This window comes from Prionailurus viverrinus, chromosome C2, assembly GCF_022837055.1.
Source record: "Prionailurus viverrinus isolate Anna chromosome C2, UM_Priviv_1.0, whole genome shotgun sequence".
Classification (NCBI taxonomy): Eukaryota; Metazoa; Chordata; class Mammalia; order Carnivora; family Felidae; genus Prionailurus; species Prionailurus viverrinus.
The window spans coordinates 78,507,537-78,520,995 of record NC_062569.1 but is presented as its reverse complement, the minus strand read 5'-3'; the positions used below and the strand labels follow the sequence as shown (position 1 = coordinate 78,520,995).

General features: G+C 44.3%; 1 protein-coding gene across 1 annotated transcript; it reads right to left on the bottom strand.

Moving 5' to 3' along the window:
* Window positions 1–2,846: 2,846 nt before the first annotated feature.
* Window positions 2,847–4,656, bottom strand: ADIPOQ (adiponectin, C1Q and collagen domain containing). Its single transcript, XM_047875845.1, has 2 exons — window positions 4,428–4,656; window positions 2,847–3,546 (listed from the first exon to the last, which is right to left on the bottom strand). Exons 1-2 carry the CDS (start codon window positions 4,639–4,641, stop codon window positions 3,026–3,028), a joined length of 735 nt encoding a protein of 244 aa, XP_047731801.1. The 5' UTR covers window positions 4,642–4,656; the 3' UTR covers window positions 2,847–3,025.
* Between the last annotated feature and the right edge of the window lie 8,803 nt (window positions 4,657–13,459).

Here is a 13,459-nt window from a genome sequence, read left to right as displayed (position 1 = left end):
AATAGGAGAACTCCAAAATACATAAAGCAAAAGCTGGCAGAACTGAAGAGAAATAAACAAACCCATAAGTATTATTTGAAGATATGATGGGGCCATGAAGATAACACAGGACCACTAATCCTAAAATATTGGCCACAACTTCTCTCAGGAGGTATTGGGCAGATTGGCTCTCTCTGTTTCCACAAAGAACTAACCCTGCTCCAAGGAGCTTACGGTGAGTGTGGCACTATGTCCAGTGCTGTGAAGAAGCCACCTTACCCAGATGTGGGACTGTGAGCATGGCCAGACGTTAGCTACTTGTTGAAATTTTAGGGAAAACTGATAGTAATTTTCCAGCAATATCTCCCTGAGAAACCTAAGAAAATTCAAACATGCCACTGAGAGTTTATTGTGGGCAGGTGTTTTTGCAATTCATCATCCACTCTCCCACTTCTGGTAACCGTCTCCTGTTTTGCTTTAGAGAAAATACCCTTTCTTCAGCTTGAGCCATAATCAACTTATGTCAATAAATATAGTCCATCGTCCTGAGCGAAATAATTGGTCAGAGATGGGCACACAATGTAGCCAGAGCCAATGGCATGCAAAGACATAGTTGCTGGGGCTTCTGGAAAAGAGAACTTCCACTCTCCTCCTTGGGAACCACCAGAAAAGAGGATATCCCTTTAGCCAGATGGTGGGATGGGAGGGTGCCAGAGCTGGCACACTACCAGTCAGTCTTTTGGTTTTTTTTTTAAGTCTCTCTCTCTTTCTCTCTCTTTTGAGAGTGAGAGACAGAGCATGTGCAAGCAGGGGAAGGGCAGAGGGAGAGGGAGAGAGAGAATCCCAAGCAGGCTCTACACTCAGCACAGAGACCAAAGCGGGGCTCAACCCCATGACCCTGGGATCATGACCTGAGCCAAAATCAAGAGTCAGACGCTCATCCTACTGAGCCACCCAGGCAACCCTACCAGTCAGTCTTTTGATATCCTGAGGAAAAGTCTAGAAGTATACTGTGTAGAGCCTGGGTGTTAAGCCTACGCTGCTGAAGGCAGAGTAGAAGAACAGATAGAAAAAGGTCTTTGATTTCACTTGAGCCTCTGGTTTAAGCCTTGCCTCATGACAGAGCAGCTGCTCTGGTATTTTCCATCGTGCAAGGGAATCTTTTTTTTTTCCCTCTCAAGTTACAGTTGGGTTTTCTGTCATTCATAACATGGCGTCCTCACACACAGTTTACTCCTTCCTGTCTAACCCCGATGTCTTTCGTGGGACTCAAGTGCTTCTACTTTTAATGCTGAAGAGTACCTTTACTTGTAGAAAATGACGGTATGCAAACATTTTAAAAGACAGGGCTTTGTATGTAGAAATAATAGTGGCTTAATGATTAGCAATACACATGCAAAAGGGAACCATTCAGAATTTAAAACTGTAAGCAACACAAACCGTTTCCCCTTTCTGTTTATAAAGAATGCTGCTATTGACTCTACTTTTGCTAAAAACGCTGAAAAGCTTTATTCAAGCTATTGTCTCCTGGGAAGATATTTACCACTATCAATCACCTGTTTTCTTTTTTTGGAATATTTTTGACAATTAAAATTGTGTATATTTAGATGTATAATGTGATGATTTGCTATAGATAAAAATTGTGAAATGATCACCACAATCAAGTTAATTACCATGCCCATCACCTCAGATAGTTCTTTTTTGTTCTTTTTTTTTTTCTTCTTTTCTTCTTTGTTTAACACTTAAAGAACAAGAATAGATTCAGAAGGTCCAGGCCTTGCCAGACCCTGTTGGTGCTGAAGGAAAGAATGGTTTCCAAATTCCTTTGTGTGTTTTGCATTGTGGACGGAAGCTACTTCCTTGAGGGAAAATTCTTTAAGTATTCTGGAAAGCACAGTCATCCCAAACCTCAGTAGAAAAGAGTCAAACTATCCAGTGGAACAAGGATTAGGTGCTTCAATTCAGGGAGTTCCTAAAATGAAAATGTTTCATAGATCAGGTTTAGTTATATGGAGAGACTGAACTGGAGATAATTCTGCATAGGGATGAGATTCCAAAGGTTGGTCTTCATGAGGCATTTATCAAGGACCTGCAAAGGGACTCGGTGGTGAGGGAAGCTCAGTTCTTTCCCATCTGTCATCCCTGGCCTGGAGGAAGGATGTCTTTCACATTCAGGACTCTCATCTAGCATAACGTATAGCGGGGCATAGGGGCACAATGTGTGCGGAAGGTTTGCAGGAAAGAGCGAGCCCATCAGAGAAGTTTCCTGACTAGGTGGCTCTGAGGAGCAGGGAGGATTTCAGCCTGTGGAGATCGAAGTCGCTTTCTGAGCTAGAGAGAAGAGCCTGAGGAAAGACACAGAGAAGCCAAAGTACAGTCATTCAGGGGCCATTAGTAGTCCAGTTGGGATGGGACATAGCCATAGAATCACCTTCTCTGACACAGCTCTACTGGGGAAAGGCGTAACTCACCATGAAGGCCAACTCGGAGGCCCTCAGATGAGCTGGGTGATTGACTCCCTACCAACACTCCCAAGAGGCCGTGTACTCCTAAACAAGGGCAGGGTCTAGAGGAGAAGGTCTCTAGACCTGGGTTTGATTTCTAACTCTGCCACTTAATACCTGTGTCACCTTAGGCAGTCACTCTCAGGCTCAGAACCCAAGTGCAAAAAGAGGAGAATAATACGTTTCCTGTGTACCTCGCAGGATTGGCATGAACATGAGGAAAAACAATAGACACAGAGTAACACTGAAATACTTTATGGTAGTCAGGTATCTTGCCATGTGTGCAAAGCATCCCAGGAAATGTTATTAACCTTTCATTGCTACTACATAGCAGATCCTTGAGGCCAGGGACCATGTCTTCTTCAGGAACATAGTATATAATTTTTTTAAAGGACTTGATGAATGAATGAGTAAATGAATGAATAATGTTCAGAGCCCTCCAACTAGGTAGTAAATTTAATCTCCTAACTACACTGAGAAACTGTAGACTGTTCTTTCACTTTTGGTTGTCTGGCCCAGTGGAGGTTCTAAGTTAGTTGTGATCAAACGGTGTCATAGTAGAGAAGGAAGCCTGTAAAGGTGGAGTCATTGACGTTATCTGCATAGAGCCCATTAGAGTCCCCATCCCCATACACCTGGAGCCAGACTTCATCGCCCATCTCCAGATGGAGGAGCACAGAGCCAGAGGCCTGGTCCACATTCTTCTCCTGGTACTGGTCGTAGGTGAAGAGCATCGCCTTGTCTCTCTTGTAGAGACTGACCTTGACGTCCTTCAAGTAGACTGTGATGTGGTAGGAGAAGTAGTATAGCCCGGGAATGTTGCAGTGGAATTTTCCAGTGGTAACATCATAGTGGTTTTGCTGATTGTAGAAGATTTTGGTAAAGCGAATGGGAACATTGGGGACTGTGACCCGGCTCTCCAATCCCACACTGAACGCTGAGCGGTATACGTAGGCACTTTCTCCAGGTTCTCCTTTCCTGCCTGGGATTCCTGGAAAACCTCGGGGACCTTCAATTCCAGTTACTCCCGTTTCACCAGTGTCACCCTTAGGACCAACAAGACCTAGAGAACGAGAAGACTTCAGTGACCACAGAAACAGAACTCCTGCCTAGGTTAGTTCTAACCTAAAACACCGTCCTTATCTCCCTTACCCACAACTTGCCTGACTTGCAGAGCAGGGAAACGATGGGGGCTCCCAAAGAGGTGAGTTATACCTTCTCCTTCTACATGCCACAGCAGGCTCCCGTTAATTCATCTCCAACCTCATTCCTTGTAAGTCTCCATCATAGACCCTCCACCTGCCAGCCCTTCACATGTTGGCTCAACCAACCATACTTCTATCCCCTCTGTCTGGAATGCCCTCTCTCTATTCTGTCTACCCATCCTTTAAGGCCTGGCTCCAGTCCCACCTCCTTCTTAAAGCCTTCATTGTTAATAATCCGGATCTGCATTGAGAGCATTTTGTCTCGGTTCCGTACTTCGGGCATTAGTCCACATTCAACTTGGCATATTTGGAATAGGCTTTCTCGTAGTAATCCTTAACAGCTTTGTGCATTAGACTTATGTCCTTAATCAGACCAAGAGTTCCGCAGGAGCAGGACCGTGAGCTGTAAGAGTGTGCATTATGTGTGAATGCCCCTGGGTGGAATGGGAAGTTAGCGGAAATGAAGGGTAACATTAATGTGAACAGATTGGGCATAGTGATGGATGAGGTGGGGATGGGAAAAGGTACAGAGAACATTATGTGGCTAGAGCAGAGTTGAGCGTACTAGTTTTACAGGTACCACCTATTCTCAGAGGCGAACCCAAATCCATTTTGGGTTGCTCGTGGGTCACAGAAAACAAATTCACTTCCTCCCTGTGTCTAGGCCTTAGTCAATAGCTAATGCCTCTTCCACCCCACAGAAGTCTATGACAATGGAAGCTGAAAACCTTGTTCTTACCTGGATCTCCTTTCTCACCCTTTTCACCCGAGGTGCCATCTCTACCATCCCGGCCTGGGGTCCCATTGTGGCCGGGATGCCCTGGAATGCCTGCCATCCAACCTGTGCAGGCCCCTTTTGGCAGGGGAACCACGACTCCAGGCCCTTCTGTCTCGGAGTTCTGGCCGCGAATGGGCAGGACCAGTACCAATAGAACAGCTCGTAGCAACAGCATCCTGAGCCCTGGAACCCAGATCCGCACCGTCAGCCCTGCGAGCAGACCCCACACAGCACACCCCATCAGGACCTATGCAGGACCAGGGCCATCTCAGCAGCACCCACTTCTGAGATCTGCTCTCTGAACACTCACCTCTTACGGAAGACTGTTCTAGCAATTTCCACCCACCTTGATCTCTTTTTGCCCTGAAATTTGTAATACTTAGCATTATTCTTTGTGTATGATCTCCTTTCCTCAACAGATCGTGAGTTCAGTGAGGGCAGGACAACACTTTTCCAATTACCTCATGTCTGAGCACAGGACCAGCCTCCTTAGATCGAATTCCAAGAGTCCATTTGTCAAGAATCTATCCCTTAAGTTTTCCAAGGATGATGGCTCAGATCCTCTCCTTCAACTCTAACCAATCTCTCTCTCTCTCTGCCTCCTTTTATCTTCTCTACTTCCCTCTCCTTCATTTTTATGTCTGTTCTTCCTTCTTTCTCTTTCATTCTTTCTTCCTCTCCCCATTTCCTAGATCACATGATAGACCATTTAGGTTATTGCACACACACACACGCATACATACACATGAGTGCACACACGTATACACACACTCGCACAAGACACACACACACAGCCTTTCCCTGAGTCAGACAACCAGAGACACACTGTCTCATGAGGATATGCACTGACTCTGCCTGGGTCACACTTAGCAGCACTTCCTTACCTCCCTGATCCCTATGCAGCTTTCAGGACACAGTAGGGATGTCTTCTTTTTCAGGAAATCCTCCCTCCCCAATCTGGGTTGTTTGTTCCTCCTTTGCACACCCCCAGTGCCCTCACTTACCTCTAACATTGCATTTCCTGCACTACACTGTAATTGCTGATTTGCTCATTCATTTCTCCCATTAAACCACAGGTACCAGGGATGAAAACTGACATACTAAAGCACAGAGTAGGGACTAAAGAAATACTTTCTGAGGAAGAAAAGAAAGGGCAAGAGAGCCAGAGAGGGGAGGTAAGGAGGTAGGAAGAGGGAAAGAAGGATGGAGAGGGGAGTGGATTTTAAATGTGTCTTCTGGGAGCCCTAGCAAAAAGTTCAAGTGGTACAGGTGGCCAGGGACACCTTCCCAGAACCGTTCCTTCATATCCCCCTCCTAGAAGATGATGCTCGTCCCCTCCCAGTTTCTGCCTCTGATATCAGGGTGATCTTTATCCCCTGTCTCTGATAGCCAGCTTCTTGGTCTTTTCAACCTTCTCTCACCAAGGAGTTGAGAGAAAGCACCACAGAAAGGAAAAAGGATCCTGGATCACTGTCATTACTAAAACCCTCTGTGGAGTGTGAAAGGTGCCTAATCCCAAGAACATGCTTCTAAGTTAAACACAGCCTGTGTGTATTTTTCTACTCCGAGCACTCACTATTTTTCATCAATATGCTTATCTCTCAAGGGTTATGCAAAGTCTCCAGAATTGGGTTTGGTTTCAGGAAACAGTTCCTCCATGAGGGATGCAAGAAAGACCCAGATTGGCAATTTTACCCCCAAAGATGTGCATGGCGCCTAGAATCCCATTTCTATGTCCCATCACCTGGGGTCTATAGTGCCCTCTCAATGTGATACAACCAACCCATCATTCATTCATATATATTCATTTTTCATAGAGAGAGAGAGAGAGAGAGAGAGAGATGGATGTAGGTGTAGATATAGACACACACATGTATTCACTAAAACTAATAACATAAACATCTTGGAAACCACAGAAAACAAAAGGATTCCCAGTCCCAAGACTTTCTCTGTTAATTTTTAAACATAATGAAAAAGGTACTTTGCGCAGAAATTCATTCCCAATTTTTGCCTTGTCATTTTCTAGTTCACATAATCATCATTTTAACGGTGTATGTGCTCCTTCCTCAAGTGGATATAGCCAACTATACGGAACAATTTCTATTGTGTTCAACTTTTAGCTTACTTCCATTTTAAAGTATTATTTTAAAATCCATAACTAATATCCTTGGTCATGGAGCTTATCCGCATCTCATATTCTGTCATGACATATTCTCAGAAGTAATATTAGCGGACCAAAAGGTATGAACATTTTTAAGGCTCTTGATGGATATTTCCAAATTGCAGTTTGTTATACTGTTACTAGGTTGTGTGTTAGTGTGTGTATAAGAGAGCCTATTAACTACTCTCACCAGCAAAATTTTTAAAAACCTATTTTTGTTGTTGTTAGTTTAGGGAACAAAAGAAATGGTACCTGGCTACTTCAATCATTAGTGAGTTGTACATTTTATCAAAGTCCTGTTTTCTAACTTAATTTCCTATCCCAATTTAATTTCCTCATTCATTATACAATCTGTTAGTGGTTTTGTCACTTAATTTACTAGGGACACAATGTGCTTTTTAAAAAAATTTGTTTAATGTTTATGTGTTTTTGAGAGAGAGAGAGACAGAGAGTGAGCAGGGGAGGGGCAGACAGAGAGGGAGACACAGAATCTGAAGCAGGCTCCAGGCTCCGAGCTGTCAGCGCAGAGCCCGACGCGGGGCTCTAACTCACAAACCGCGAGATCATGACCTGAGTCAAAGTCGGACACACAACTGACTGAGTCACCCAGGTGCCCCATGTGCTTTTGAATCAATTTGTGTGAGCTCTTTACGCCAACACTTTATCATATATGCCATGACTATTTTCTTAAGTGATTATTCTGTAGATTATTCTTCTGTTTATCCTGATTTTTAAGTGGCAGAAGTCTTAGTTTTTAGAGTCAACTCTGCTGATATTTTTCTTTGCCTCTAAGTTTTAAACAGTTCTCAACCATTCTATGTTTTGGTAAATATTCTATTTTTTTATCCTCTGATGTTTGATATATTTTAAATTTCACTCTTTAATTCATCTTCGATATTTTTGTTTTGGTGTAAGCTGTGATCTAAAATACTCAAATGATTTCTCCCTATTTGAAGACTGGCTGTTTAAAGACACTTCCAGTTCATCTTTTCCCTCTCTATTGAGCTGATAGATCATTTAGCAAAGAACAAATATGATCTTATAAATAACGTGAGAATTGAGAATGAGGTTGACTGATGGAAGGAGGGGTAGAAGCTGAAGAAACACGGCAGCTGAGACAGAAAGGACTGGACAGACTCTGTCCCCTCCGCAGTGGTGGTGAATCTCTACCCAAGGCTCACTCTTTCCATCTGCATGTACCGTTGTCGCCCTCTACTGATTTCAAGGGCTCAGGAGGGTGTAGTCCATAGCGCCTGGAAATAAAATGAGACACAGCATGGGCTTGGCTTGCCCCACAATAAGAAGAAAGAGGTGAGTGAGATTAGAAGCCAAGGAGGAGAGGCCGGCCAAGCCCCTTTGTGTTTAGGAAGAATGCTTGTTGTGAGGCTTTGAAAACTTCATATGCATTTGAAATTTCTCACTATTTGTCACCTTCATTCTTTCTCCTTCTGGGCTTAGCATTGCAAGTCCCAAGAAGACCTCTGAGAGGTTCTGTGCTTGCTTTCTCCAGAAATGAGGAGGGCAGAATCTATGAGGCTGTGTCCTTTTCCACAGGGAGATGGGAAGAGAGAATCCAGAATGCAAGAACTGGTGGGGCAGCTATGGAAAGACCCAAAGATAAAAGGAGATTGGGGGCTGTCTCCAAACTGTTGGGGGGAGTGTGATGTAAGAAGGTCTCTGGGTTCTCTGGTTCCTCCTCCTCTTTGAAAAATCAAGATTCTATTCTCCCAGCCTTAGAGAAGGCTTTCAGCCCTCAACACTTTGGCGTTATGGACAGATTTTTCCACTAACAGGGACAATCAGTCTGGATTCCATGACAGTGGCATGGGGTGGAGGAGGTACTGAAAAAAGGGGTGGAGTGGGGCACCTGGGTGGCTCAGTTGGTTGGGCCTCCGACTTCAACTCAGGTCATGATCTCGCGGTTTGTGAGTTCGAGCCCCGCGTCGGGCTCTGTGCTGACAGCTCAGAGCCTGGAGCCTGCTTTGGATTCTGCGTCTCTTCCTCTCTCTGCCACTCCCATGCTCATGCTCTGTCTCTCAATAATAAATAAACATTAAAAAAATTTAAAAAGGGGGGTTGGGGTGAAGATGGGTACACGATTCTAGGAATTTTGTCATTCTAAGAACAGATTCTGGTTGCAGAAGAAAGTTGTCTTCTAACCTAGTTCTGAGTGGAAAAAGCGGCAATTGATAACAATTGAAGGCCAGTGCAGAAGTGTCTCTTAAAAAAGTGTATTCCAAAATTATCTGTGTTCTTTGCTTAGATATGGCAATTGTTACACTTTGATTTTGAGAGATTTCTATTTCTACAGCGGAGAACACTATTAAACGAAACTGTAATCTAAGACTCAATGGTGCCTGCAGAGACAACTCTTATATGGATCATGAAGCTAACTCCCAAGCTACACTTATAATTCTGTTTCTGTAGAACTCCATTTGTAAAGTTCTTGCCTAAAATGTCTCATGTAATCTTCACAACCATTTTGAGAGATGGTGTGAAAGAGAAGGACATCACATGCTCTATGATCTTGGTGCTCGGGTGGGAATAATTTGTTCTTACCTATAATGTGTTTCAGTCATGTATTTGTTGGAGGATTAAGAGGCATAATCCATATAACGTACTTAGAACAGGGCATGGCACATGTCAGTGTTTAATAAATGTTAGCTATGACTGTACCCATTTTAGAGATGAGGGAAGCAGATTCAGGAAAGTTAAGTGACTCATCCAAGAGCCTAGAGCTCTTAAACGAGGAGGAGCTGGAAATCAAATTCTGGTCTTCCAAAGCCCAAAAATAGAGTTTTAGGCATAGTTCACAGGAGGAAAAAAAAATGCATCAGGATTACACATCTGCCTTTTCATATTCCACCCCATGGGATGGGGGACATAAGAAAAAATAGAATGAAAAGCCCTCCAGGTTATGATGCAAGTGCCCTGGCTTCTCGTCTAGGCTCCACCGTTAACTTGCTGGGTGACTTACTTATCTCCACCCCACCCCCAAATCTCATGTTCTTTGCCTCCAAATTATTAATGATATTATTAATGATTATTAATGATATTAATCCTTACGCAACCTATTTCACAATCTTATTGTGAGAGCCAGTTGATTAAAAGTCTGAAGCATTTTATAAACTTCCACACATATAAGTCAAGAGAAGGGAAACTAACAAATATTTATGGACCACCTGTATTGGACCACTGTACATCCACCTGCCCTGAAATAAGTTTCAGCCCTTCTACTCCAGGAAGTAGGACTCAGTTCCCACATGACAAATCCCAGGACCAGAGAGGATTAATAACTTCTGCCCATGCATAACAAGGAAGAGTGTGGAGGTGCACTTTAAAATCCAAAGGCCGAGTTCTTTCTACTGCACTGGCTCTCATGGTACACCGTGTATAGGCATGGATCCATTCATTCTTAGAATTATATGAAACCATAAGAGACTCTTAAAAACTGAGAATAGGGGCGCCTGGGTGGCTCAGTCGGTTAAGCGTCTGACTTCAGCTCAGGTCACGATCTCGCGGTCTGTGGGTTCGAGCCCCGCATCCGGCTCTGGGCTGATGGCTCAGAGCCTGGAGCCTGCTTCCGATTCTGTGTCTCCCTCTCTCTCTCTGCCCCTCCCCCGTTCATGCTCTGTCTCTCTCTGTCTCAAAAATAAATAAACGTTAAAAAAAATTAATAAAAAAAAACTGAGAATAAACTGAGGGCTGATGGGGGGTGGGAGGGAGGGGAAGGTGGGTGATGGACATTGAGGAGGGGACCTGTTGGGATGAGCACTGGGTGTTGTATGGAAACCAATTTGACAATAAATTTAATATCAAAAAATAATAATAATAAAATTAAATTAAAAAAAAAAAAAGAATTATATGAGGAATGGCCATGATGTTCTCTGGATCCTAAAGGGCCATATTATGATCTCTCATTTTCAATGCTAAAATTTATAAGAAATTCCAGGACACCTGGGTGACTCAGTCAGTTAAGCGTCTGATTTCAACTCAGGTCATGATCTCACGATCTGTGAGTTCGAGCCTTGCATCGAGCTCTGTGCTGACAGCTCAGAGCCTGGAGCCTGCTTCGGATTCTGTGTCTCCCTCTCTCTCTCTGCCTCTCCCCTGCTCACACTCGGTCTCTCTCACTCTTAAAGGTGAATACATGTTAAAAAAAATTGTTTAATATATAAGAAATTCCACTTTGACCTGCTGGAATTTCAGTAACAACAGCAGAATCCTACAAAATACAGGACAGAGTCTCCTTTAGGGCTGGCAGGAAACAGAGCAGTATGGCGGGGGGGCGGGGGGGGGGGATAGGTCAGCAAATCTGTGCCAACCCTTGCAGCAGGAAAGGGCATTAAAGCACAGATCACTCAGTCCCTGAGAGCCAAATGAACCCCAGAAATCATCTCACCCCTGCCCTGCTTCTACAAACAGGAGGTTAAGGAGAAGGCACTTATTAGATCCTCATAGAGGCCAGCTCCCACACTAGCAGCTTTCACGCATTATTTTATTTATTACTTATTTTAATTTTTACAAGAACTCCATGAAGTAAGGAAAATAATCCCAACTTTAGAGATGGGGAAATTGAGACATTAAGGACATGACCCCTGAGAGATTCCTGTTCTGACTTCCATACCGGTAAGCTTCCCATCACATTACACTGCCTCTAAAAAGCCTCTCAGACTCAGTTTCAGAATCTACTGAACGCGATCAGGTAAGAGGAGGGACGTGAGAACACTTTGAAATTGGTCAAGGATACTTTGGAGTAGAAATTACATAAGGCACTTTCAAACTTGATTTCTTGTAACCTTCCCCACGGCCCTGCTCTTGATTCTACTATAGAGAAGAATCTGAGACTTGAAGAGACCAAGATGTTGGCTTAAGATCACATAATTCTTAGTATCCAGGGTGGGGCGGCTGGAGAGGAAAAAAAATCATACAACTCTTGTGGGTTATATGCATTCGCCATTTTTAAAGGTTAAAGTGGTAGAATATTGGGAGTACCATTTCACATGGTACAACCTAATGATGAATGACAGAATCAGGAATCAACTCAGTTTGGTCTAGCTCCCAGGAGGATTACCTGAAAGCTTTCTTTCTTTTTTCTTTTTTTTTTTTCTTTTATTTGAGAGAGAGTATGAGCAGGAGAGAGAGAGAATCTTATCCTTTTAAAATTTTTTTTATTTATTTCTAAGAGATAGAGAGAAGGGGAGGGCCAGAGAGGGGGACAGAGAATCTGAAGCGAGTTCTGTGCTGACAGGAGACAGCTCAATGAGGAGCCTGAATTCAAAAACGATGAGACCATGACCTGAGCCAAAGTCAGATGCTTAGCTGACTGAGCCACCAAGGCACCCCTTACCTGAAAGCTTTCACTCAACCCTAGGAGAGCTGTCAGCATTCCTATGCCCAACACACACACACACACACACACACACACACACACACACACATATTCTCAAGAACTAGTAAAGCCGAAAATCCCTCCAATGCATTTTTAGAATCAGTCGTTCTTCACATGAAAAAAATCCTGACTGAAAATTTCTGCTCTCCAAAGCTTCTACCTTCTGACTTCAGCCAAGTCGGGCCACTAATCTCTTGGCTTGACAAGGAGTAGGTAGAAAGTCTGTCCCTGCAGCCACCTTAGAAAGGACAAGAAGCAAGTCCTGTGTCTCTACAACTCCTCAAGAGTTAAGGGAGGAAGGCAACGAGGACTGCCAATTGAGCTGCAGGGCTCCATTTCTATTTCTCTGCTTCAAGAGCAAAGCCAACACCTTCATGCTCCTTTGGGCATGTTCTACCAGCATAAAGGGCTCCCCTGCTCCACTACCTTGTCTGGAGGAGCTGGCCTTACCCCTAATGGAGGGAGTCACCAGGAGTGAGGTGGCTGCATTCCCTGTGAGGACTGGTCTGAAAACCAGAACCTCTCCAGACCAGGGATCCACATCCACTGACACAAGAGGGATGGCCTGATCTCTAAAATCCTTCCTGCTCTGACATCTGCCTCCTACACTGAAAACAACCAGATGCCTCAGGCACAGCACTTGCTGGGGCGAGCAGGATTGGGCGTGGCAAAGGCCAGGCAGACCCATTGGTTTTGGCCAGAAAATGTCTTCTAAAAATAAGATTTTCCTAAGTTTTCAGTATATGCCAAGCTTGCATTACTTCATTTGAATGTCTCAATCGTCCTGTGAGATATCCCCACATCCCCATATTTACAGATTCCCTCAAATCCAGGCAATGATTATGTCTCACTCATCTTTGCAAGTCTACCCAATGTCTGGCCTATAGAACTTTCTCAATCAATATTTGCTGAGAAGAGTCAAGTAGCAGAGCTGGGTTCCAGACTCAACCTGAGGTCAGAGCTCAGGCTATCCCCGAGCTGCCTACTTTCCTTGCCTACCTGGTCAAGCTGAGGAGTGCTTTATTTCCTTCTCTTCTTATTTAATTGAACTCTATCACCGGACCATCCCTCCTTCCTCACGGATCCCAACCTTTTCTCTGGGTAGGCATCGTGCCACAGAGTGAATTGGGCAAAATTCAAGATTTTCACCAGAGGAACAGCTCCTTTACTCTTGGAGCTGTGGGAGAATCAAGAAAGAAGCCCAAGGTCTGTCTGCCTCCACCAGTGCTGCCCTCACCAGAGTTTTGCCTGTACTAGAGAGCCTGGGCATACCCCAGCCAGAGGCTCCATTGCAAGGCAGCCATCCCCACCCCGGGCCTGGAACTGTGATCAATTTGATCTTACCCTCAGGTGTAGAATCAGACCCACAGACTGCAGTCAGGATGGAAGTGAGGAGATGGTCCAGCCTCGGCAGCCTGTTACTCATGGGGGCAGGCAGTC

Excerpts from the sequence above, each read along its gene's own strand:
- ADIPOQ (XM_047875845.1), bottom strand. The coding sequence starts at position 4,641 with ATGCTGTTGCTACGAGCTGTTCTATTGGTACTGGTCCTGCCCATTCGC. Across the intron at positions 3,547-4,427 it reads GGGTGAGAAAGGAGATCCAG|GTCTTGTTGGTCCTAAGGGT; the intron begins GTAAGAACAAGG and ends CTCGTTCTCTAG.